The following is a 27451-nucleotide window of genomic DNA, read 5'->3' on the forward strand; positions in this document are numbered from 1 at the left end:
AGACCTTAAAGTCTAGCAGATACTTCTTTTAAAAAAAGAAGAAAAGATAATCTTCAAATGTGTTCCTAAGTTTCAAATCTGAAGAACCATTCTATAAAAAAAGTGCTGTAGACTACATTTCCCCCCATATACTACTGTAAACCATCAAAACAATATTCTGAAATTTCCAAAAATGTCTTAAAAAATATCTTTAAAAAGAAGTATTTTGTGCAATCCTTTGAGGAGCCAGTGATTTATCAAGAATGATTGGGTGTGCACCAGCACTGTGTACTTCACGTATTCCTTTCAAAGCTACATTTGTCTCCAGTATTACTGTTCCGCCTCCAGTAACGGGATGCTTTAAATTGCTTGCCTCTTCCATGAATTACTCCTGTTCCTCAGTGTTCATTCCGTGTAAATTGTAAATTCAAAAGTGTAAATTCAGCAGTTCCTGTAGGTTCCCTCTGCTGTGTAGTGCATTTCAAAGCAAAGACTCAACCATGAGCACCAAGGTGCTTTCAAAAGAACTCTGGGAAACAATTGTTGAAAGACACAGATCAGGGGGCAGGTATAAAAAAAAATATCAGACCTTGAATATCCCTTGAAGCACAGTCAAGATGATTATTAAAAAGTGGAAGGTGTATGGCACCACCAAGACCATGCCTAGATCAGACCGTCCCTCCAAACTTGATGACCGAGCAAGAATGAGACTGATCAGAGAGGCTACCAAGAGGCCAATGGCAACTTTGCAAGACCTACAGGCTTTTATGGCAAAGACTGGTCAAAAAAACACTCAGGAGATTCTGTAGCTATGTTGGAAAAAGTTTTGTGGTCTGACGAAACTAAAATGAAACTTCTTGGCCTAAATGCAAAGCGTTCCGTTTGGCGTAAAACCCAATACAGTGCATCACCCAAAGAACACCATCCCTACTGTGAAGCATGGTGGTGGCAGCATCATGTTATGGGGATGTTTCTCATCGGCAGGGACTTGGGCACTTGTCAGGATAGAAGGGAAAATGAATGGAGCAGAGTACAGAAAAGTCCTTGAGGAAAACCTGCTGCCCTCTGCAGCAGGTTTTCCTCAAGATGAAACTTGGATGGAAGTTCACCTTTCAGCATGACAACGACCCAAAGCACACAGCCAAAACTACACTGAAGTGGCTAAGGAACAAAAAGGTAAATGTCCTTGAGTGGCCCAGTCAGAGCCCCGACCTAAATCCAATCAAAAATATGTGGCCTGACTTGAAGATTGCTGTCCATCAACGCTCCCCAAGGAAATTAACAGAGCTTGAACAGTTTTGTAAAGAATGGTCAAATATTGCCAAATCTAGGTGTGCAAATTTGGTAGAGACCTACCCCAGCTGTAATTGCTGCTAAAGGTGTTTCCACCAAGTATTAACTCAGGGGGGTGGAGACTTATCCAATTATGACCTTTCAGTTTTGTATTTTTAATATATAATCTTTTTCTCAATATAAAATTTTTTTTCCCCTTAACAGTGTGGAGTATGGTGTGTAGATCAGTGGAAAAAAATCCTCATTTAAATGAAACTCTGAGGCACTGACACAACAAAATGTGAAAAAAGTTCAAGGGAGTGTAGACTTTCTATAGGCAACTGTGTGTTATATATATATATATATATATATAGTATATATATATATATATATATATATATATATATACATATACACACACACACACACACACACAGCTCTGGAAAAAATTAAGAGACCACTGCAAAATTATCAGTTTCTCTGGTTTTACTATTTATAGGTATGTGTTTGGGTAAAATGAACATTTTTGTTTTATTCTATAAACTACTGACAACATTTCTCCCAAATTCCAAATAAAAATATTGTCATTTAGAGCATTTATTTGCAGAAAATGACAACTGGTCAAAATAACAAAAAAAGATGCAGTGTTGTCAGACCTCGAATAATGCAAAGAAAATAAGTTCAGATTCATTTTTAAACAACACAATACTAATGTTTTAACTTAGGAAGAGTTCAGAAATCAATATTTGGTGGAAGAACCCTGATTTTCAAGCACAGCTTTCATGCGTCTTGGCATGCTCTCCACAGGTCTTTCACATTGATGTTGGGTGATTTTTTGCCACTCCTGGTGCAAAAATTCAAGAAGCTTGGTTTTGTTTGATGGCTTGTGACCCTCCGTCTTCCTCTTGATCACATTCCAGAGGTTTTCAATGGGGTTCAGGTCTGGAGATTGGGCTGGCCATGACAGGGTTTTGATCTGGTGGTCCTCCATCCACACCTTGATAGACCTGGCTGTGTGGCATGGAGCATTGTCCTGCTGGAAAAACCAATCCTCAGAGTTGGGGAACATTGGCACATTGTCAGTTGTCATTTTCTGCAAATAAATGCTCTAAATGACAAGATTTTTATTTGGAATTTAGGAGAAATGTTGTCAGTAGTTTATAGAATAAAACAAAAAAACAAAAATTCATTTTACCCAAACACATACCTATAAATAGTAAAACCAGAGAAACTGATAATTTTGCAGTGTCTCTGTTAATTTTTTCCAGAGCTGTATGTGTATGTGTGTTTGTGTATATGTGTGTATATATATTATATATATATATATATATATATATATATATATATATATACACCATATATATATATGTGTATATATACACACACACACATATATAAATAGAAGTCTCCTCTAGTGAGAAAATCCATTGAAGTAGAAATTAAGACAGCAACTCCCATTTCAATTAAGTTCAAAGACCCAAGGAATTCTCAATAAAAGCAAGTCTTTATTTTAAACAGATTTAAAACCACAGTAAACAAAATAATGGCTTACGCGTTTTGACCCCTAGAGCACAACAGAGATTTTGAACAAGGGAGAATCCACCTCCCTCTACACAGCATGAATAACAGTCATTAGAAGTTTCAGGTGGTCATTCACTCACACATACTACAAATCACTACTAACATTTGTGGGGAAGAGACATATATCCGAAGTGAGAATAATACTTTTTTTTTTTTTTTTTTTTTACCTTGCATTCAGTAATGGCAACTTTACATTGATGACATATTATTCATTTGGTTAGGAACTAAAGTACAACTTGAGCAATTTGTCAATTATATCAACTCTGTGAACATCAACTTACCTACAACAAATCAACTGATCAACAAATACACTTTCTAGACTTAGACATTTACAAAGATGAAACTAGCACACTACAAACTACTGTATTTACGAAATTAACTGAACGTAACTCTTGATTACTTGCTAAAAGACAACACCCACGGCAACTGATAAAAAACATACCAACGGGACAATTCCCCTTCAATTCGAAGATGACCGCCAAAGCAATGCTTTTGGGATATGCCTGCTTGTTAGGTATTTTACAGCATTTTATGTCAAAGCTGCCAATAGGCCCTTCTGTGGAGTGACATTCCTTTATCCCGCCTCCTGAGGTAATAAATACTCACTGCATGGAGACCTCAGTCTCGTTTGCCTTTCACAAACAGGTAGGTGGGGTGAGTATCACACTAACCTCTTCCAGTTGTGTGATGGACTCTCTTTTAGGAGCGCTCTCGCTCTCTCTCTCTCAAGTCAGCTTGCCACTTCCCTGGAATTAGAAACTCGGTAGCTGAAGGCTGAGCTAATGCTACGCAAGCGATCGTAGTCTGCTTTCCAACCCCTGCAGCTCGCTGCATGTGCCTTTCTATAATTTTCCTCTGCTTTTTGCAGCTGTAAAAAATAAATTTAAAAAAAAAAGAGAGGGGAGAATAAGACTCTCGAACGAGTCCATCCCCGCTCTGCTGTCGCTGTTGACTCAAGGGCTCTGGGCGACCTCGGCACGCCCACTTGCTGTGTGTGGCCTAGTGCCCCTATCGGTTGACCATTACTATTGTTTTCTTCTTTACTCCAGTTTACTGCCGAGTGTCTGCGTTTCTACTGCTTTACATTTTAAAATGCTAAGCTATATATATATATATATATATATATATATATATATATATATATATATATATATATATATATATATATATATATATATATATATATATATATATATAATATAGTCAACCGCATGCTTCCTTCATTAGGCCCGATATCTGGCCCTACTGGCATATTGATCCACTCACCTGGAAGAGGTCAAATCCTCTTGGCACACCTGGCCTTAGCGCCCAGTGTGTCCGAGAGCGTGGCCACACTTCCCATCATGGAAGGTGCAGAGGCGGTAGGGCTGCCACAGCTCCCTCCGGTGGACTCCGCCATAGCGGCCCCAGTGCGAGCCCCAAGTAGGAGGCCTGTCCAAGGATAGTATCCTCCATGCCCTAACGGCCAATGCAGGATCACAGAAGCCTTCCTTGTTCAGAATCTCTATTGTGCTCTGAGGAAGACCTACGGGTCCAAACACATAAGCCATTATTATTTTTACCGTGGTTTTAAATATGTTTAAATAAAGACTTGCTTTTATTGAGAATTCCTTGGGGCTTTGGACTTAACTGTAACAGGAGTTGCTGTCTTAATTTCTTCTTCGATGGGATTTGTCACTGGAGGAGACTTCTATTTATCTGTCTCTCAGGACGAGGCACCCCACACTTTTGTAGCGCTGGCATCCTCATTTTCTACAGTATATATATATATATATATATATATATATAGACACACACACCTGCCAAGTTACTTATTTACAGAACAGGGAAATTGGGTTTAAGTTACATATATGACTCATATGTTGGGTTTCAGTTGCCTCACATATGGATAGAACCCTATACCACCATGTGCCATTCATTTCTCAGCGGTGTGGCACTTTGTCCATACGTGGATCCACTGAAGCTCTACGTATCGTGTCATTTCAGGGTTGCGTGCATTGCAATGCCTGTAATCAAATGACTCATGATGGTCTGGATCCAAGCCAAATATCTCTTTAAACATTGTGTCATTTAGGAAATCCATGTGAATGTTGAATTGACAGTTTGAGATAAGCCCCCCCACAAAATAAATAAATAAATAAAAAATAAAAGGTATTGTCTAGCCAGGAGTAGAAATGGATTAGGTTGTCTATACACTTCTGGAATAGATAGATCACATTTGAACATCACTTGAATTGCCTTTAGATTAGCACAGAGACACACAGCAAGACCTTGGACTTGCTTCAGTTGCAGTATGTTGTGCGACTCACAGATCTACTGTCATTTGTATAAGGGAGCAGAGAGACAGTTTGGGGATTGCAGGACTGTTGATGAAACCCACACCAGCAGATGGCATCACTACTGAAAATCAATGGGAAACTTTGAGGTAGCCCTGAGTACGCAAGACTAGTGCAGAACGAGTAACCATCTGGCAAGACAAGCTGGCAGCTTGACAGCTGATAAGATCTAAACCAGGTAAGGCAGTGGCTGATCAGCCCAACACAGACACTGCAATGAGATTCTGACCATTGGCATCAAAAGCTGCACAGATGTCTCGAAGAATAAGGACACAGTTCAAATGCAAATCTTGTTTGAAGTAGTGCAAGATAACACACAGAGGATCCAGTCAATATTACAGAACATCTGCATTCGGCTTAATGACTTCCAGGGCAGGGTATAATATTTACTCAAATACTTGATAAATTTGTTTTACTGTATGCTGCATCTGGAACCAATTTATTACCTTTAAAATGTTACCAATGTACAACAAGCAAGCATGGATAACACAAACCGTAGCGTCTATATTTAGAGAAGTGTTTTTATTTTATTTCAATTTACAATAAATCGTAGAAATTTCAATAGAATTACAAATGAAATCATGAAAAAAAAGTTAATGAAAGTTTACCCACCCGTTTCTGACTGTCACATTGGGGATTCTTCTGAACACCTGCAATGGACACAAAGGAGAATCTCAACACAACAGCGACAAATAAATGGGACGAGTCACATAGATTCACCAAGTGTGTTTGTTTCATTTGTTGTAAAATGTTTATTGTGAATTTCACCGTAAATTAGGAACAAAAGCAACAAAACATGTAGAATATTAGCTGAAAACCGCCTCATGTAACGTATTTAACAACAGAAATCCGTAGCAGGGACATTGCTGTAGAAAAGTGAAAGACGTGCCAGTAATCAGCTCTAAGTCCATTATAAAACAAACAGCATAGACCTCAATACAAGAACACATTTCCTAACACAAACAGAGCTGCAGTCAATTATTTTTCTCCCAACTTGTCATATCCAATTATTTTTAGGCTCAGCTCACCGCTACCACCCCTGCGCTAACTTGACAGCGGCGAAGACGAACACACGCTGTTCTTTAAAGTGTGTGCCGCTTTTTTCACACTGCAGACTCACCGTGCAGCAACCCTACAGCTACAGCGTCGAAGGACAACGCAGCTCTGGGCAGCTTAGAGGCAAGCCCCCAGGCACCCGGCCAGACTACAGGGGGCGGTGATGTGTGGTGAGCTCCTGTCTACGGTCGGACTCGAACCGGCAACCTCCAGGCTATAGGGCACATCCTGCCTTTACCAGATGCACCACTGGTATACTTTTCTGACCAAAATATAGGCTTTTTTATTTTTTTAAACTGACCCCTTAGGACAGGTAAACTTCTGGAAATCTAAGTTGAATGCTAAGATATTAGAAACTCGCACAAGAAACGTGGCTTTTGAGTGTACAGTATTGCCCTTGAAAAATCAAACAATTTCAAAGTATCAGAAACCTTTTTTTCTTCCAGGAAACCTTTCTTTCTCCAAGACTTGCTGTAGGACAGAACACACACCCGTCTGTTACATAGGTGCCGCGGGGAGGAGCTGTGCTTTGGCAGCAGTGTAGCAGTCATAGTTCAACGAAACTCATACATCTGTCAATATGCTTAAGACAGCACGCACACACAAAATAGCAGACAATACAGGATGTCAGTTCAGGACAGAAAACAGACCAAAAAACAGGTTAGCCAAGGTGGTGATCGTGGAGTCTAGAAACTTAGAATCCCATTGATTTGAGTATAAAAGCATTCGATTAGAACTTCTTTTCATAATAATATAGATCGATCGATAGATAGGAGAGATTGAAATTACACACACACACACACACACACACTATATATATATGCAGAATTTGAGTGTACGAGAAAGCAGTAGTTTGAGCTAAAACACGTACTGCACCCCTGGTTAGGGTGTGAATGAGTCGCTCAACTAAGAATTGCATGTGAGAAACTATACCCTGTTACCGAATCTGGGAGATTGCTCAGTGTTATTAAGTAAATATATAATATATCATACAGGCTCCATCGGGGTTGTTTTACACAACAGTCACACAAGTTAATGTTTATAAAGTAGAAGAGAGGCTTTATCTTTGCAGATATTCATTATATGAATAATGGAAAAAGTGAAAGTCAGTATGTGATGTAGCCACAGTATGGATATCCGATTTCACCATCTGGCAGAACACTTGGATCGGAATTCATTTCAGAAGGTCAAAGAAAATGCAGCTAATGTCAGGACTCTCATTGCTTATTAGAGGAAAGCACTAATAAAAATATTTCCTTGGCTTGGTCTCTGAAGGCGTATTGGGCAGGATTTGCACAAGTTCGTAAATGATAACTCCAATGTTAATCACCAAATCGTTTTGTAGTATTGATTTTGGCATTTAAGAGGTTGTTATGACCATCTCGTTATTAAATAATTATGCTAATGTGATTTCTGAAATTATGTTGACTTACAAAATAATGTTACTATTTTAATGAGCACGGCTTCTTGTGACTATTTCTTTTGTTTGAGTGGGAATTAAAAAATGTGTGTTAATTGTCATAATTTATCAGGAGTTAATTTGCACTTGGAACAGGAGGGTTTTAATTAAGTTAGTCAGGGTGTCCTTGGCTCACCACGCACCAGCGACCTCTGACTCAATTTAAAAGCATTAACGGATTAATTTAATTAACACATTTTGTTTGAAAATCACTTGCTACTAAAGCTCTTGTTACTATACCACGAGTTTGATACAATAACACTGCCCACTGTGACTACCTGGTGTACAGAACGAGTATTACTGACCCCAGAGAGCCTGTGGGGATTACTGCAGTACATCAAGCACAACCCACTGCTCTTAAAACAGCAGGAACACATGGAGATGTATAGCCAGAATACCATGGATTTGGAGGAAACATTTTTAAGATGAGCAATAAAAAACTATAATGAAAAACAAGGACACTTCATTGTAATCAAGTGAGCCTTTAATAAGCACTACTTTCAGCTTTGTTACAAAGGTCAGGTACACTTCACCTATCAGTATAATACATTATAATCAGTATAATCAGTATAAAAGGCAAGATTGCAATATAGTTTCAAATTCAAACATATCTTAGAAGACAAGTATTACTTTCCCTTGGTAATGCTGTCGTGATGATCCCCCGGAGGTTAACAAGACACGAGGTGCAAATAAACATCCAATTGAACAACTGCGGCACCCCTAATCTCTTTAGCGTGGTCAAGACCATTGGCAGTACACATGCTCTGAACACTGTGCAGATACAGGGGCTGTATTCATAGTGGAGGCAGTGCTTGAGGTCATCTCTTAAGCACTGTTTTGATGGAAACCCATATTATAAAAAGTGGAACTATCTGTAATTCTAAATTTAGTGGATCAAATGTGAAAAACAGTTGCTAATGAAATGATTCGTGTGACAGTAATGTTTTCCTGAACGCATAATGCTAAGAGGCAGCAATTAGCTGCTTGAACATTTAAAAACAAACAAAAGAAACACAAAAAAACACCCACAAAAAAAACTCACACAAATAGAGGACAAAAAACATAGAACTATATTTAAACATACAACATGTTAAATGCAAAATTATAACACTAAAGTGACATACAGATAAAAAAAAATCTGTACAGCTAACCTATCAAACTACCAACTGAAAAGTAACAACCAGTTTCAACACTCTGGCAAGTGAAAATCAACACAGCTGTTCAGTAAGGCTACTGACAGTTTTTATTAAGTTAATAAGTATACACCAGAAAGCTAACTTCAGTAACCAAAGTCACCGAGCCCTGGATCAGAATTATTTCAACAGTCAAAAGCAAGACACTTAAAGCAACAGCAGCCTTGCTGGGAAAACCATAGCACCCCCCCCCCCCCCCCCCCCCCCCAAAGCAGCACAATAGCTTAATACTGAAGGTGCAGAAAGACAACTGGGACACGATCATCACAATCACTGAGTCAGTGAAAGGGAGGCCCCACAAGAACACAATCACAGAGTCAAAGAAAGGGAGGCCCCACAATCAGAGTCAATGAAAGGGAGGTCCCACAAGAACACAATCACAGAGCCAAAGAAAGGGAGGCCCCACAATCAGAGTCAATGAAAGGGAGGCCCCACAAGAAAACAATCACCAAGTCAATGAAAGGGAGGCCCCACAAGAACACAATCACTGAGTCAATGAAAGGGAGGCCCCACAATCATTGAGTCAATGAAAGGGAGGTCTCACAAGAACACAATCACAGAGCCAAAGAAAGGGAGGCCCCACAATCAGAGTCAATGAAAGGGAGGTCCCACAAGAACACAATCACAGAGCCAAAGAAAGGGAGGCCCCACAATCAGAGTCAATGAAAGGGAGGCCCCACAAGAAAACAATCACCAAGTCAATGAAAGGGAGGCCCCACAAGAACACAATCACTGAGTCAATGAAAGGGAGGCCCCACAATCATTGAGTCAATGAAAGGGAGGTCTCACAAGAACACAATCACAGAGTCAATGAAAGGGAGGCCCCACAATCATTGAGTCAATGAAAGGGAGGTCCCACAAGAACACAATCACAGAGTCAAAGAAAGGGAGGTCCCACAAGAACACAATCACCGAGTCAATAGCTTAAGCCTTGTGATCCAACTGACCAGTAGCGAGGGCTCGGCGGCGGCGGGAGTCTTTCTGGCTGCCTCTTCCTGGTAGGGAATGGTGGCGCTGCTGCTGTGCAGGTCTGCACTCACAAAGTATCTGCTGCCTCTGATGTGATCCACGCCTCGCATGAAACTCCTTTCAGTCACAGATCTGTGGAGCGGCTGCATGGAGGGGCTTTCTTCAATGATGGTTGGGATCCGCTCGCTGCTCATGTTTCTGTATAAGACGTCCTCTCCTGAAATACAACCAATGGCTTGACTTCATCTTAAGGCAATGAACCACAGATTCCTAAAGAAGTAGTCAAGGGATTTCTGTTTGTCCTCCATTTCTGCCCTGCCCATACTCAGACAAGGCAAACACAGCTTGGTAAACCTGGCTAATTAACATTAAATACCCAAGCAAACAAATCCAATGAGGGATTAAACAATGCCATGCCAATGTGTGCTTTGCTGTGAAATGACCTCACTTACGATCCAATGGTTTCAATACCTAATTGGTTGTATGCAGGTTTCAGGTTGTTTTGTGAACTTTCTAATTGATTGTTGTTACTGATCTGACCCACTTATAAACTTGAGATCCAATTAGATATGGTATAGCTGTGGCCATAAAAATAAAGCTAGACATGTGTGCACGGCTAGTCCAACTTCTAAACGATTGCTGACAGAACTGGGAGGATATCAGTAAAGATGGTTTTAATTGACAGTAACCGAGTGAAATTCCCATTTCTGCTGTTTAATAAGCCAGCCCTAGAAACCTCTCATGCTACTGGATCATTCCTATCAAACAGCTGCTTTCTTACGCAGAGCCTCTGTATGCTAAAATATCTAGAACAATAAGCTGTGTCCCATCCACACCCTGGAGCTCTCAAGAGGACAGCTGATCTGCTTCCAACCTCCTTCCTCAGTCAATTCCACGTCCACTACCGGGTAAATTGCAGACATTCAGAAATACTAACTGAAACTTCATATTCAATGACAAAGTTTCAATTAAAAACCTTTTTCTAGAATCTTTTGTCATTGAATTTAGGTTTCTTTCAGTATTTTTTAAATGAAGCACTATTTAGTGTGTAATAGTGATGGATGGTACTTACAGACATGACACTGCAAGTGCAGGTGCCCTGTACGCTACGTAGTTCCAGCTCTTATCACAGTCAGAGCCACTGTCCCACTTAGGGACTGTTTAGACTTAAGTGCATAGCCCCTGCCAATTCCAATAGCACAGCCTGAAAAGTGAGACATTTACATGTACCTACGAATAGCTGTTTAAAAGCCTTTTTAAATCTGTACTGATATCTAATTGGAAAAAGCCATGCATGCTGCAGACTCACTACAGCTTGGAAAAGCACCATGCATGCTGTAGATACCCTGTAACATACCTTTTCTTCCTTGTGTCCATGGCTTCGAACAAGAATCCACCACCCCCAACTGGCTCCCATCAACAGGCATTGAGAGAGGACGAGGCTTTCCTACACAAATAAAACTTTCCTCAGATATCAACATTATTTTAATGTGTTAGGAAACACCCCCTGGTCCTTCATTTCAACTGCCTTCTGTTACATGTTTTCACATTTATTTTTATTGCAATTATGTTTAAAAATAAATCTGCAACAATATGTTGTACCGAGGAGGCTGCAACAGTTAATAGCGACACAACTGTAACGGTCAGGGGTGTTCACCAGCCGTTGAATGCTCTTTCCACATTTATTTAGTTATATGCATTCAAGCCTATTGAAAGCACTGATAACAAAGGGACTCTGTTTATCCACAGACTGGGGACCAATGGAGATCGCTTTCATGCCAGCCCCCTCTACCATTGCCTTCTCAATGTACTGAGGCTCTACCAAGACTTTATACAGAACTAACCATGGCACCGGCTTCTTCCCCTCATTTTTGTGGGCTGCACGCTTGCTTTGATAGGGGAGACACCCAGGTGATCATAATCAGCGATGGTGAACCGGCGTCTGCTTTCTTGATCCAGAAAGGAATTGGGCGACTCCGAGCCTTTAGGCTTTAGAGGACTCTTATACACTCCAGAGAAGTGAATACTACCTTTCCCATCTCTTCAAAACAAACAAACACCTGATTACCACAGCATTTGAAAGCAAAAAAATCTTTTCTGTTTCCAAGGGGGTACCATTTCTCAGTGGGTTGATGAACAGGATATATATATATATATATATATATATATATATATATATATATATATATATATATATATATATATATATATATATATATATACACAGTGCCTTGCAAAAGTATTCAGACCCCTGACCAATTCTCTCATATTACTGAATTACAAATGGTACATTGAAATTTCGTTCTGTTTGATATTTTATTTTTAAACACTGAAACTCAGAATCAATTATTGTAAGGTGACATTGGTTTTATTTTGGGAAATATTTTTAAGAAAAATAAAAAAAAAAACTGAAATATCTTGCTTGCATAAGTATTCAACCCCTGTGCTGTAGAAGCTCCCAGTTTGCACCGATGAAAGAAGTTGCCCTAACAAGGACACAATTACCTTACCATTGGCCTCCACCTGTGAACCATTAAAGTTGCTGTCACATTTTCTGGATAAAAACCCCACTGTTGAAGGATCATTGGTAAGGCTGTGAATCTGAAGGAAAATGAAGACCAAAGAGCATTCTACAGAAGTTAGAGATAAAGTAATACAAATGCATAGATTAGGGAAAGGGTACAAAATAATATCCAAGTGTTTGGATATTCCAGTGAGCACAGCTGGATCAATAATCAGGAAGTGGAAGCTGCATCACACCACCCAGGCACTGCCAAGAAAAGGCCACCCCTCAAAACTCAGCGCTCAAACAAGAAGGAGACTTGTGAGAGAAGCCACAGAGAGGCCAACAATCACTTTGAAGGAGCTACAGAGTTCAGTGGCTGGGAGTGGAGTAATGGTGCACCAGTCAACCATATCAAGAGCTCTGCATAACACTGGCCTGTATGGGAGGGTGGCAAGAAAGAAGCCATTACTCAAAAAGTACCATCTGAAAGCATGTCTGGAGTTTGCCAGAAAGCATGAGAGTGACCCAGCTGCAATGTGGGAAAAGGTTTTGTGGTCAGATGAGACCAAGATAGAGCTTTTTGGCCAAAACTCAAACTCAAAACTCATGGTGGTGTCAGCATCATGCTGTGGGGATGCTTCTCATCAGCAGGGACTGGACATCTTGTTACAATTGAACGAAGAATAGATGGAGCAAAATACAGGAAAATACTGCAAGAGAATCTGCTTCAGTCTGCTAAAAAACTGAAGCTTGGGAGGAAATTCTCCTTTCAGCAGGACAATGATCCCAAGCACAAGGCGAAAGCAACATTGGAGTGGCTCAAGAACAAAAAGGTGAATGTCCTACAGTGGCCCAGTCAAAGTCCTGATCTCAATCCCATTGAGAATCTGTGGCACTATTTGAAAATTGCGGTCCACAAGCGTCGTCCAACCAACCTGAACAGTCTGGAGCAAATCTGCCAGAAAGAATGGGCCAAAATCACTCCGACACTGTGTGCAAAGCTGGTACATACTTACCCCAAAAGACTTAAAGCTGTTATTGCAGCGAAAGGAGGCTCTACCAAATATTAATGTGTGGGGGTTGAATACTTATGCAAGCAAGATATTTCAGTTTTTTATTTTGCTTAAAAATATTTCCCAACATAAAATCAATGTCACCTTACAATAATTGATTTTGAGTTTAAGTGTTTTAAAAAAAAAATTATCGAATAGAACAAAATTTCAATGTACCATTTGTAATTCAGTAATATGAGAGAATTGGTCAGGGGTCTGAATACTTTTGCAAGGCACTGTATATATACACATACATATATATATACACACGCACACACACGCAATGTATAATTCTTCTTTTGGGTACTGTAGCAGGAGAGGTTTACAGCTAAAGTTTGTCAAGATTAGACAGTTTATGCATCCCCATGACTAATTCAAAACTCACCCACCGACATTGTCCCAGTGTTCATTTCACTAGGTCTTACATTGTGTGCCGACTGCAGCTGAGTGTGATATAAATGAGCCTTTGTGAGCTGCTCTGTGGGGATCTGCATACCGTGGGGTGTATGGAACAGCAGGCGGTGGAGGGATGTAGAGATCCAGAATAGCTGGCTTCTCTTTCTTCATGGAGGTGTCCATTGTGCTGCTTGGCGACTGAGCTGAGCTTTGAGAAGGACTGGTCTGAAACAAGGAAAAGGCAGTTTAGAAAATCTTAAGATTCAGTGCAAAAGCCCTCAAAATAGAGGGCTACCGTAATGTTACAGGCAAAGGATCAATAGCTGGACGAACGGCCTCTAAGCAACGACTTTTCATCCAAAAGATACACTTTACATTAAAGTTTAATTAAAAAGCACATTGACTGTATTGGCTGCTGGTCAGGTTTCATTCTGGTTTAAAAAGCCTTTTTAAATCTGTACTGATATATAATTTGGTAAAAGCCCCATGCATGCTGCAGACTCACCACAGCTTGGAAAAGCCCCATGCATGCAGCAGATACCCTGTAACATACCATACAGCTTGTTATGTATCTCTTGATACTTCTCAGGCATTTATTTCCACTTGTCGATGCTCAATTTCAATGCAAAAAGAAAGAACAGCAGCAGCAGATTATAATAATGGGGTGGTTAAGATATGTAACTCCATTTCCACCATGTTTTTAATTTTTTTATGAGACTTCAATGAAAGTTTAGTTTCAGTATTGGTACAAACATGACAGTGTGCAGTTAGGGGACCATGTACAAGTATGTATGCTATGTACTGGCAATGCCATTTAAATAAACAAACATACACAACATAGCTAACAGTAGCTTTGTAAGTCATGTCTCATGAAAAGCTCAAATCTTTTCAATCTTTACTGAATATAATATTTAAAACGTTGTCAGTTATGGACCCTTCTAGAGCTGCAAACCCCAAATTAACAAACTGGCTAGCAGACTGCTGGGTAATCAACACTCTGTACTGGTCTGGCTAATGCCACACAAACACAATAACATAGGCACAAAGATAAGTACAGTACAAATGATAACTACAGCTTTAAGGCTATACAAAAAACCTGAAGTTGTAAATGAGCATCTCAAATTACACCTCATCAGTGGCGGCTCGTGTATACCGAAGCAATGAGCGCTGCCCCACCAGTTTAAATGAACAAGTAATAATAATGATCTAAATTAAACGCTAGCTACTATTATTAACATTACGATAATTGTTACCTGCATTACAACGCATTATTTCTCACCCCTGCCGCACACAGTAATGGGGTGGGAGGAACAGATCAGAAGTCTGCATTTGCAATTGGTTCTGGGGTGCTGAAGCCTTTCACCCCTAGAGCACAAGCACAGTAGTGATTTCTGAGCTCTTGTAGAAGCAATGAGAGTTTTTAATGAGCTCTGAGGCGCTGAACCCAGCACCCATGACAGTTATGAAAGTGTACAGCTGTCATGACTACAGTATGATATTCTAAACAATCAAGCCACTTTTAAAATAGGTGAAACATGTTTTAACATCATAACTACAGTATGCTCCTGCAGAAAAGAAAGTAAAATAAATCTATTGTCTGATTAAACCTGGTACCCTGCATTTGTTTTCCCTCTGCACTAAATGTAATACTTAAGCATAGGGCAGTATGGTTACTCATACTGTATTTATATCAAATGCTAGTTATTTACATAGCCTACTACTTCTGTAGGCCTATTTATTTGAATATACAGAAGTCAGTAGTCTAGTATCTCTGGTCATTTATATCACAAGCTTTCGTTTCAGTAATGTAATGCACAGTAGCAATTACAGGAGGATAACTGAAGAACAGTTAAATACAGTACATCGAGTGCAAGCAGTATGCAATGTTTTTGTGGTATATGTGTATTTGGGAGAGGTGAAGTACGTGGGTTATGGTTGGGGGATAAAATAAGAGTTGGTTCTCCGACGCCCCACTCTCTCAAAGTTCACCAGTCGCCACTGTAACTCATGTGAAAACATTACTTGTTATTGTACACATTTCCCTCCCAGCAGTATCGGTGTGGTCTTTAAACATGCCCCAGCCGGCAAGTCACAATTAAAACATCAAGCTGTCAGGTGTAATGCTGACACGAAGCTAGTTAATGCGAGCCAAATTGTGATGAATCATGACCATAACTTCCTTTGTGCACTGCCCTAATCCGGTCCTTGTGTAAATGCAATCGGTCCCCAGTCATAAACAGCAGTTACCTGTGCGACAGGAGGCTTCCAGCGCATGTTTTTCAGGGGCGCAGGGGTGAAGTTGTGGCTGCCCGTGGGTCTTTTCTTTAGGAGAAGCACAACACCAGAAGGATCTTCACGGAGCTTGCCAACGAGGTTCTTTAACTGCCAGCCAACCTGTTTCAACAGCAGGAAGATCCAAGAGTTAAACACAGAGAGCCCTGAAAGCATTACATGTTGCTATAGAAATCGCTCAGAGGAAGCCGTGGCTTTACTGCTTTGCCTGACAAACCAAAGGACTTTTCTGCCCCCTTCATGTTATAGCATTGCTTTCAACAGGGGTTCATTTGTAAACAAAAAGCTACCGGACATTAGAACTAAGGAAGAGGGACAGCATTTTCATTTCTAGACCTGGTTCTATGTTTTATTGCTGGTGTGGGTAGCTGCATGCACACCTTTGCCCAGCCCTGTTTTAACAATCTTGAGGTTTTTTGTTTTTTTATACTGTTCATCATTTGAAAACCTGCTGATTAACATGCTAAAGGTTTTATGCACACCCTTCAGCTTGCAGGATTGTCTGAAATACAGCAAATACATTAGCATTGTTCATATTTCAGTAGGGTTACTATAGTGTACTATTAGTACCGTGTGAGTCAACAGGATTTAAAATTAACATTGTACCATTAATTGCAGTTTGCAAAACAAGATATTGGGGAAAGAAAACAACAGATTATGCCTCTTATGTCCTAAACCTAACACCTAGGTTTAGGACATAACTTGTGGTAGCAACCACCCTAATCTTGTTAAAGCAGAACCTTTGTCAATGCAACATTCACATTGTATTTTTTTCTGTTTCAACAGAACTCTCAAACATGCTTACTCCAAGGACAGCTGGTACACCAGCGTGTACCCCTGTCACCTGCAACACTGTCTCCGGTGGATGCAAGAAATACCACATCCAATAAATGTGGACAGTATTGCAGGGAGGAAGGCTAGTATTGCAGGGGGGACAGGCTAGTATTACAGGGGGGCAGGCTAGTATTACAGGGGTGTAGGCAGGCTAGTACAGGGTGCAGTGGGGGGTAGGCTAGTATTGCGGGGGACAGGCTAGTATTGCAGGAGGGCAGGCTAGTATTGCAGGGGGAACAGGCTAGTACTGCAGTGGGACAGGCTAGTATTACAGGGGGGCAGGCTAGTATTACAGGGGTGTAGGCTAGTATTGCAGGGGGGACAGGGTAGCAGTGCAAGGGGGTAGGCTAGTATTACAGGGGGGCAGGCTAGTATTACAGGGGTGTAGGCTAGTATTACAGGGGGGACAGGGTAGCAGTGCAAGGGGGTAGGCTAGTATTGAGGGGGACAGGCTAGTATTGCAGGAGGGCAGGCTAGTATTGTCGGGGGGGATAGGCTAGTATTGCAGGGAGGAAGGCTAGTATTGCAATCGGGTAGGCTAGTATTGTAGGGCGACAGGCTAGTACTGCAGTGGGACAGGGTATTGCAAGCTAGTATTGCAGGAGGGCAGGCTAGTATTGCAGGAGGGCAGGCTAGTATTGCAAGGGGGCAGGCGAGTATTGCAGGGGGGACAGGCTAGTACTGCAGTGGGACAGGCTAGTATTGCAAGGGGTTAGGCTAGTATTGCAAGGGGGTAGGCTAGTATTGCAAGGGGGTAGGCTAGTACTGCAAGGGGGTAGGCTAGTACTGCAGGAAGGCAGGCTAGTACTGCAGGAGGGCAGGCTAGTACTGCAGGGGGCAGGCTAGTATTGCAAGGCAGTAGGCTACTATTGCAGGAGGGCAAGCTAGTATTGCAGGGGGACAGGCTAGTATTGCAGGGGCAGGGTATTGCAGGGGGCAGGCTAGTATTGCAGGGGGCAGGCTAGTATTGCAGGCTAGTATTGCAGGGGGCAGGCTAGTATTGCAGGGGGCAGGCTAGTATTGCAGGGGGCAGGCTAGTATTGCAGGCTAGTATTGCAGGGGGGGCAGGCTAGTATTGCAGGGGGGCAGGCTAGTATTGCAGGGGGGCAGGCTAGTATTGCAGGGGGCAGGCTAGTATTGCAGGGGGACAGGCTAGTATTGCAGGGGGGCAGGCTAGTATTGCAGGAGGGCAGGCTAGTATTGCAGGGGGCAGGCTAGTATTGCAGGAGGGCAGGCTAGTATTGCAGGGGGCAGGCTAGTATTGCAGGGGGCAGGCTAGTATTGCAGGGGGCAGGCTAGTATTGCAGGGGGCAGGCTAGTATTGCAGGAGGGCAGGCTAGTATTGCAGGGGGCAGGCTAGTATTGCAGGGGGCAGGGTACAGGCTAGTATTGCAGGAGGGCAGGCTAGTATTGCAGGGGGCAGGCTAGTATTGCAGGGGGCAGGCTAGTATTGCAGGAGGGCAGGCTAGTATTGCAAGGGGCAGGCTAGTATTGCAGGGGGCAGGCTAGTACTGCAGGGGGCAGGCTAGTACTGCAGGGGGCAGGCTAGTACTGCAGGCAGGCTAGTACTGCAGGGGGCAGGCTAGTATTGCAGGGGGGACAGGCTAGTATTGCAGGGGGGACAGGCTAGTATTGCAGGGGATCAGGTGAATGGTTACACTCTGGTGTACCAGCTGCACTAAGAGATCTATTAAAGCCACAGTGGTGCTTTAACCTTTCGAGTTCTAAAAAGTCATGAGGATGAGATGCAGATCACCGTTACATTTAATTCCTGTACTGAGTTGCGAAGGTTTGAAGGGACAGCGCAGTTATGAAGGGACAGCGCAGTTGCAGTTCTTACCACAGTCTGGTGATTGACTTGTATCACCTCATCCCCAGCATGGATCTTATGTGTTCTGTCAGCAGGAGACTGAAAACAAACAGGAAGAATGAACATCTCTGGAAGTCCCTCTAACACCATCTTACCAGGAGCTTTAATTGTGGCTCACTGGTACACAAACTATTGCAACATCCCTGGAAGTACCGCTGTACGTTGCTGGTAGAGACGACAAGCACGTCATTGCAGACTCATGTATGATATAAGGAGTGGCAGGGAGGCTGCACTCATGTATGATATAAGGGGTGGAGGGGAGGCTGCACTCATGTATGATATAAGGGGTGGAGGGGAGGCTGCACTCATGTATGATATAAGGGGTGGAGGGGAGGCTGCACTCATGTATGATATAAGGGGTGGAGGGGAGGCTGCACTCATGTATGATATAAGGGGTGGAGGGGGGCTGCAGACTCATTTAGGAGGCCTCCTTGGTTAACAGATGAGCTCTCACCCTTGTCTTTTTCTTGGTGCTTTGCCTTGCCTAAATTCTTGGCAAGTAATGTTTAATAGTGAGCCATTGTTGCAAAAACAGGGACACACAAACCTTATCTATAGTGGGACCCTGCCTAAAAGACAAAGGCATGCTTCTATGTAAATCACACATGGGAACATACAAGACAAATGCATGCTTCTATGTAAATCACACATGGGAATGTACAAGTCGAATGCATGCTTTTATGTAAATCATGTCATTAAACTAGTTGTGCGTATATTAAAACAGCAAACAGACCTGGAGCGGACCTTTAATGCAACTACCAGCTCAGAACAGATCTTTAATGCAACTACCAGCTCAGAATAGACCTTCAGCCATTGCCACTGAACTCCGTAAACTCTGTTTAAGAGACCACACAACCATTTGGATTGGTTTACTTAAGCAGTCTCAGGCATTAATAACCATGCTTGTTAAAAGACCAGCGGGGATTAAACACTAATCAGTGCACTTTCATTCATCTCCTGCCTTTAGCGCCAAGCACAGACCATTGCAATATTTGATTATAACATTATTGTTACCATGGCAACATACTGGCCATGGAAAGTTTCTGTCACAAAGCAAAGGGCAGACTGGTTTCAGACAAAACCTTTGTCTATCTTTTTTGAATAATTGATTCGATTTTTATTAAAAGTAATGTTTAAAAACTAGCTGAATAGCATTTTTTGTGACCATATATTCAAGGCTATACTTTCATTTAGGAAGAACATTGTTTGTTGTTTCTGTGTAGGGAAGTCGATTTTCTGATTCATAGTTTTAAATTGACATCCCCAAAATAATCTGCTATGGGAAACGGAACTCAAGGCTCTGCCTCCCTTCCAGATTCACCTTTCACATGTTCTGTTTCCAACTTGCTTTTTTGTTGCTAAATATGATTAATCTTAAACAAAAACTTAATTCACAGCAATGATTATATTACTAAGTTACTCTTTACATTTGGAACCAATCAGATGGTTGCTCAAAAATAAAAACCAAAATGAAATGACCAATAGCTAAATATACATACACACTGCTTTGTAAAAAGGTGAACCAGAATGTAGCCAGTCAGTGCAAAGTTTAGGAAAATAACAGTTATGTATTCACCATCAAAGCAAAAAGCAACATTTTTGTGGATAACAGCACACAAGCCAGTATTGCAAATAACTTTAATAAGAAAACAAACAAGCCTTTGGCTTGCATATCATGGGTGAAAGCTTGTACTTACATTTTCAGTGGTTCCAGTGATGACATGTAGACCATCATAGGTTGATTTGATATACATGCCCTAAAGACAAAACAAAAAAAGAAGGTAACAATATTACTTTACAGCATAGATCTGGGTATCCCAAATATAGGGGGCAAAAGTCAAAATGCAAATGTCAGCAGTTTTATAAGGACAAAACACCCTGTTCAAAAAGCTATGGAGCAAATTAAATATGAAACCTTAACTTCCAACCTTAACTTTAAAACTAAAAACTTTTTGGTTGACACAAGTCTATAAATTGACACTTAAAACTAGGACACTCGGTAAAACCCCTGGTGGGGTTTGAAAGGCATGTCTTACCAGCCCTTCCCCTTCTCTGATGTGTGTGAGCTGCACAGACTCATTAAAGGCATGTCTTAACAGCCCTTCCCCAGCTCTGATGTGTGTGAGCTGCACAGACTCATTAAAGACATGTCTTACCAGCCCTTCCCCAGCTCTGATGTGTGTGAGCTGCACAGACTCATTAAAGGCATGTCTTACCAGCCCTTCCCCAGCTCTGATGTGTGTGAGCTGCACAGACTCATTAAAGGCATGTCTTACCAGCCCTTCCCCAGCTCTGATGTGTGTGAGCTGCACAGACTCATTAAAGGCATGTCTTACCAGCCCTTCCCCAGCTCTGATGTGTGTGAGCTGCACAGACTCATTAAAGGCATGTCTTACCAGCCCTTCCCCAGCTCTGATGTGTGTGAGCTGCACAGACTCATTAAAGACATGTCTTACCAGCCCTTCCCCTTCTCTGATGTGTGTGAGCTGCACAGACTCATTAAAGGCATGTCTTACCAGCCCTTCCCCAGCTCTGATGTGTGTGAGCTGCACAGACTCATTAAAGGCATGTCTTACCAGCCCTTCCCCAGCTCTGATGTGTGTGAGCTGCACAGACTCATTAAAGACATGTCTTACCAGCCCTTCCCCAGCTCTGATGTGTGTGAGCTGCACAGACTCATTAAAGGCATGTCTTACCAGCCCTTCCCCAGCTCTGATGTGTGTGAGCTGCACAGACTCATTAAAGGCATGTCTTACCAGCCCTTCCCCAGCTCTGATGTGTGTGAGCTGCACAGACTCATTAAAGGCATGTCTTACCAGCCCTTCCCCAGCTCTGATGTGTGTGAGCTGCACAGACTCATTAAAGGCATGTCTTACCAGCCCTTCCCCAGCTCTGATGTGTGTGAGCTGCACAGACTCATTAAAGGCATGTCTTACCAGCCCTTCCCCAGCTCTGATGTGTGTGAGCTGCACAGACTCATTAAAGGCATGTCTTACCAGCCCTTCCCCAGCTCTGATGTGTCTGAGCTGCACAGACTCATTAAAGGCATGTCTAACCAGTGGAGTACCACAGGGATCAGTATTAGGTTCTCTGCTATTCCTAATCTACATTAATGATTTAGATTCTGGTATAGTAAGCAAACATGTTAAATTTGCAGACGACACAAAAATAGGAGGAGTGGCAAACACTGTTGCAGCAGCAAAGGTCATTCAAAATGATACAGACAAGATTCAGAACTGGGCAGACACATGGCAATTTAATGGAGAAAGTGTAAGGTACTACACGCAGGAAATAAAAATGTGCATTATAAATATCACATGGGAGATACTGAAATTGGAGAAGGAATCTATGAAAAAGACCTAGGAGTTTTTGTTGACTCAGAAATGTCTTCATCTAGACAATGTGGGGAAGCTATAAAAAAGGCTAACAAGATGCTCGGATACATTGTGAAAAGTGTTGAATTTAAATCAAGGGAAGTAATGTTAAAACTGTACAATGCATTAGTAAGACCTCATCTTGAATATTGTGTTGAGTTCTGGTCACCTTGCTACAAAAAGGATATTGCTGCTCTAGAAAGAGTGCAAAGAAGAGCGACCAGAATTATTCCAGGTTTTAAAAGGCATGTCATATGCAGACAGGCTAAAAGAATTGAATCTATTCAGTCTTGAACAAAGAAGACTACGCAGCGACCTGAATTCAAGCATTCAAAATTCTAAAAGGTATTGACAATGTCGACCCAAGGGACTTTTTCTACCTGAAAAAAGAAACAACGACCAGGGGTCACAAATGGAGATTAGACAAAGAGGCATTCAGAACAGAAAATAGGAGGCACTTTTTTACACAGAGAATCGTGAGGGTCTGGAACCAACTCCCCAATAATGTTGTTGAAGCTGACACCCTGGGATCCTTCAAGAAGCTGCTTGATGAGATTTTGGGATCAATAAGCTACTAACAACCAAATGGGCAACGATGGGCCGAATGACCTCCTCTCGTTTGTAAACTTTCTTATGTTCTTATTAGCCCTTCCCCAGCTCCGATGTGTGTAAGCTGCACAGACTCATTAAAGGCATGTCTTACCAGCCCTTCCCCAGCTCTGATGTGTGTGAGCTGCACAGACTCATTAAAGGCATGTCTTACCAGCCCTTCCCCAGCTCTGATGTGTGTGAGCTGCACAGACTCATTAAAGGCATGTCTTACCAGCCCTTCCCCAGCTCTGATGTGTGTGAGCTGCACAGACTCATTAAAGGCATGTCTTACCAGCCCTTCTCCAGCTCTGATGTGTGTGAGCTGCACAGACTCATTAAAGGCATGTCTTACCAGCCCTTCCCCAGCTCTGATGTGTGTGAGCTGCACAGACTCATTAAAGGCATGTCTTACCAGCCCTTCTCCAGCTCTGATGTGTGTGAGCTGCACCTCCTCCACACACGTGCACAGCCTCATTAAAGGGTCCGAGGTGGTCCTCATTGTCTGGTCACAAATCCCATTCAAAATCTTGGACTGGAATATACATATGCAGGTTAGCAGGAAGGGATCAACATACTGTACATGGCAAAACTGTCATTGTAAAATGATCTGCTTATCAAATCCAAACGGCAGATATCTTACTGATAAGTGTGGAGACCTATCTGGTCAGTCAATTCCTTTTTCTTTTTTGTTACTGTACAGAACTGGTTTATCAGAAATTTCTGCTGACTTCTTCCAAGTACAGGCTGGAAAAGCATTTGATCTGAAGCTCAGCTCATGCAACTTCATACAGTTTTGCAATTGTCTGCATTAAAGGAGATAAAGTACCTCCACCAGCAGCTTTTTATAAGAGTCCACAAGAGGAGGCCCATCAGCTATGGAGTCTGTCTGCTTAATGCCACAAGCAGGAAGTGCTGATTAAAGGCGTTACAGGTTTTGCAGTCACTGTATAAAGCAGCCAAATTCTTACAGCTTCACAATCCTGCAGTTCAGCAGTGTTTTTTTTTTTAAATAGGTTTAACTAAACTAATAGGCTTTGGTCGATCAGATATATGTCACAACTAGCCTAACACACTTCCCAGCACAGGATAAAATCATCACATTCTTCCCTCAGAAAAACATGAGACACCAGAATATGAGACAAATAATTGTATTGTGACAGCTTTCAACTAAAATAGTGTGCGTGCATTTTGTATTTAAATTAGTTTCCATTACATCTATTTTATCTACTGCAATATTTTGTTCACTCCACTGTAAAAACAGCCGTTTCATGCAGTATGCAAATGTCCAGCTCCTGAAGAGCAAGTAGTTTGCACACTTCACAATGCTACTTTGTACAGAATCCTTTCATACTGTCGGTGTTGCTACAACCCATTGGTTCCAGTGCTTGTTACATTGCTGTTACCATTGGTTCCAGTGCTTGTTACATTGCTGTTACCATTGGTTCCAGTGCTTGTTACATTGCTGTTATGACCACTAATACGTTAAAAGATGCTGTGTACTAAATCTACTTACGACTTCAAGGATTTTGTCCTCCATTTCAAACACTGTGCAATCCTAAAATGAAAAACATTTGTTTTACAGTTAATTTGGTGCTTACTGAACAGTTTCACATAGACTTTTTCAAAGACTTTGTGTGTGGGATAAAACGTGGCACAGGGATGTGAACGGAAAAGACTGAACATCACAGATAGAGCATGTTCATTGGTCATCCAGACATGTCTGCAAAGACTAGGGCCGAGGCACACTGTGCACACGCCCGCAAGCACGTTATATAAAATGCAGGTCTAGGATCTAAATGTTTAAAAGCAAAAAAAAATCGAATTGGAATAGAAGGCCCTGTATGAGGAGCACAGTGATTTCAACACAAACAGCAGCAAAAGTGAAACGGGCCCCCCAGGCACCACCCGACTCCAGCTGACACTGGATACACCTGCAAGGCAATCAGTTCAACTTCAAAGACTACGTACACTCTGGCCCTTCCTTCCAGGCTCAGTCCCTCTGTAATAAATCCTAGCACAGTCCCAACAATGAAAAAGAACACACAGGAACTCCTCCCAATACACATAAATACAAGCTGCAATGAGACCCAGTGTAAGTGTTACTAGAATGGTACTTGTATACTCTCCACTTGGAAAGCCAACACAACTTCCATGAAACAATCTGGTTAAAAGAAGAATAATTAAGATCGTCTAGTGTGCATGTGTGCAAGCTTTTTGGTTTGCTTCATTTGTTCTTATAAAATGTGTTTGTTGGATTGGTCACACCCTTGCTTAAACCCTCAGGCTTTCAATGGGCGCCAAAAACCTGCCCAATTCGACACCTAATGAAATCCATGCCCAAACACTGAAACAGTAACAGAAAAGAGATACACCAGCCACAATGGTGTGAATAGCCTGAGGGCTTCATCTGGTTAGGCTTTTAATGTTTCACTAAATCACAACCAAAAGGAACATATCCCAGGAAAGATACTTCATTATAGCATGCTTCTCAGCAGGACCTGGTGATAACATTGAATAAAATACTTCATTATAGCATGCTTCCTCAGCAGGACCTGGTGATAACATTGAATACTGTACTTCAATATTTAAGAAAAACCATCATAAAGGATTCAGTGTAGTTTGTGTTTGTTAGGACATCTCTTAAATTACACTACAGTGTATACAATAAATAGTCTTTTTCATGTTGTTGGAAAAAGGAAAATAAAACTATGAGCTAGCTGAGGTTGGGCTGGTCGTAACACTTGTCAATTTCCTTGCCTTGATTGAGGCCTTTATTATGAAAGAGGACCTTCTAATTTCTAGTCTTTACACCAGTGGGCAAGAGCACATCCTGCAGACCAACTGCCATTTCAGTACTTCTTCCTCATTAAACAAGAACGCCCAAGGCAAGTGTGCAAGCAGACAAGCTGACAGGGGAGGCACAGAGAAGGGGGGACGGGACAGAAGAGCATGCAGACCTGTTGAACTGTGCAAGAGGACAGGGGAGGCACAGAGAAAGGGGGGGACGGGACAGAAGAGCATGCAGACCTGTTGAACTGTGCAAGCGGACAGGGGAGGCACAGAGAAGGGGAGGGGGGAGAAAGAAGAGCATGCAGACCTGCTGAACTGTGCAAGAGGACAGGGGAGGCACAGAGAAGGGGAGGGGGGAGACAGAAGAGCACGCAGACCTGCTGAACTGTGCAAGAGGACAGGGGAGGCACAGAGAAGGGGAGGGGGGAGACAGAAGAGCATGCAGACCTGCTGAACTGTGCAAGAGGACAGGGGAGGCACAGAGAAAGGGCGGGACAGGACAGAAGAGCATGCAGACCTGTCGAACTGTGCAAGCGGACAGGGGAGGGACAGAGAAGGGGAGGGGGGAGACAGAAGAGCATACAGACCTGTTGAACTGTGGTTGTGAGATCCAGGCACAGCTGAATGATTTTGTTCTTTGTTGATGAGAAATCGCTGATCCCAGTCAGGGGTGTCCTGTAACCAAAAAGAAAAGCCCTTTTAGACTGGCACACACTGTAGCCACAGAGAGATACACAAGCTTTTGGAAGTGGTTTCCTAAATATTTGCAGTGAACTCATATAAAATCAAGTATTTATTTATTTTATTTTTTTTAAAGGTAAAAGTGAAAATACTTCCAAGCTAATTTCAGTGTATGTGCCACTGACCAAAGTGGAATATGATCCTTGTGTTACAAATGACAATTTTTCAGTGAATGCACAGCATTATAAAAAAAAACACTGACAAGTTACATTTCTCCATTAAAACATGTTCTGCACAAAAAAAACAAAAAACCAAAAAACAAAAAACAAAAATAACTAGTTGTTTCAGAGCTTGTTTGTTTTCTGAGTGTTTATTAGTTGATGCTAAAAAAAAAAAAGAACAATATTGCAGCATGCTGTGCTTTGCAGAGCTTGTTTGTTTTCTCTGCTCACCTGTGATATCAGGTCAGGTAGACTGGGGCGTGTCTCACAATATTGCAGCATGCTGTGCTTTGCAGAGCTTGTTTGTTTTCTCTGCTCACCTGTGATATCAGGTCAGGTAGACTGGGGCGTGTCTCACAATATTGCAGCATGCTGTGCTTTGCAGAGCTTGTTTGTTTTCTCTGCTCACCTGTGATATCAGGTCAGGTAGACTGGGGCGTGTCTCACAATATTGCAGCATGCTGTGCTTTGCAGAGCTTGTTTGTTTTCTCTGCTCACCTGTGATATCAGGTCAGGTAGACTGGGGCGTGTCTCACAATATTGCAGCATGCTGTGCTTTGTCTGTTAGGACAGCCCCCAGTTGTAGTTATGTAGGAATACTGCAGAGTCACTACAGCTGACAGCATGCAAATTGTAGCCGAGTAAAGGCTGCCAGCAGCTACAGAGGGGGTGCTGACACACATTACTATATGTGGAGGGATCTTTGCAAGACACTGTTATAGAACTTATTGTTTTGCAACTTCTGCATTTTAATCAGCACTCACACCACTGTTAGTTAACTTATTACCTGTCCAGCCATGCAAGCAAGGCCTTAGCTGCACCTATAAGTTCAACCACAGAGGTCAGGAACTCATTGGTAGGCTGACGAGACGTTCCTCCATCATACGAGGGATTTGTCCTCCTGCTGGCTATCGATTTCTGTAGGTTGCCCATCAAGGCTCGCATCTTCACAACTAAACTCTTCAGATTGTCAGTTTCAAGGCCATAATTCTGGAAAAA

At 42.0% G+C, this 27451-nt stretch overlaps 1 protein-coding gene across 6 annotated transcripts in view; it reads right to left on the reverse strand.

Annotated features, from left to right (window-relative positions):
• The window catches only part of cnksr3 (cnksr family member 3), a 106236-nt gene that overhangs the window by 42279 nt on the left and 36506 nt on the right, over positions 1-27451 (reverse strand). For 4 of the 6 annotated variants that reach the window (XM_041249436.1, XM_041249437.1, XM_041249438.1 and 1 more), the window contains exons 3-14: positions 27240-27442; positions 26138-26225; positions 24274-24315; positions 23173-23292; positions 20493-20552; positions 18766-18834; positions 16047-16193; positions 13900-14024; positions 11690-11886; positions 11203-11292; positions 9824-10062; positions 5781-5818 (exon numbers count right to left, since the gene is read on the reverse strand). In XM_041249436.1, coding sequence (XP_041105370.1) covers positions 5781-5818; positions 9824-10062; positions 11203-11292; positions 11690-11886; positions 13900-14024; positions 16047-16193; positions 18766-18834; positions 20493-20552; positions 23173-23292; positions 24274-24315; positions 26138-26225; positions 27240-27442 — 1418 coding nt within the window. Of the gene's footprint in view, positions 1-4098; positions 4358-5780; positions 5819-9823; positions 10063-11202; positions 11293-11689; positions 11887-13899; positions 14025-16046; positions 16194-18765; positions 18835-20492; positions 20553-23172; positions 23293-24273; positions 24316-26137; positions 26226-27239; positions 27443-27451 lie in introns of all 6 variants that reach the window. The other 2 variants (XR_005950257.1, XR_005950256.1) reach the window with 1 other exon arrangement.

This window comes from Polyodon spathula, chromosome 5 (genome assembly GCF_017654505.1).
Source record: "Polyodon spathula isolate WHYD16114869_AA chromosome 5, ASM1765450v1, whole genome shotgun sequence".
Lineage (NCBI taxonomy): Eukaryota > Metazoa > Chordata > Actinopteri > Acipenseriformes > Polyodontidae > Polyodon > Polyodon spathula.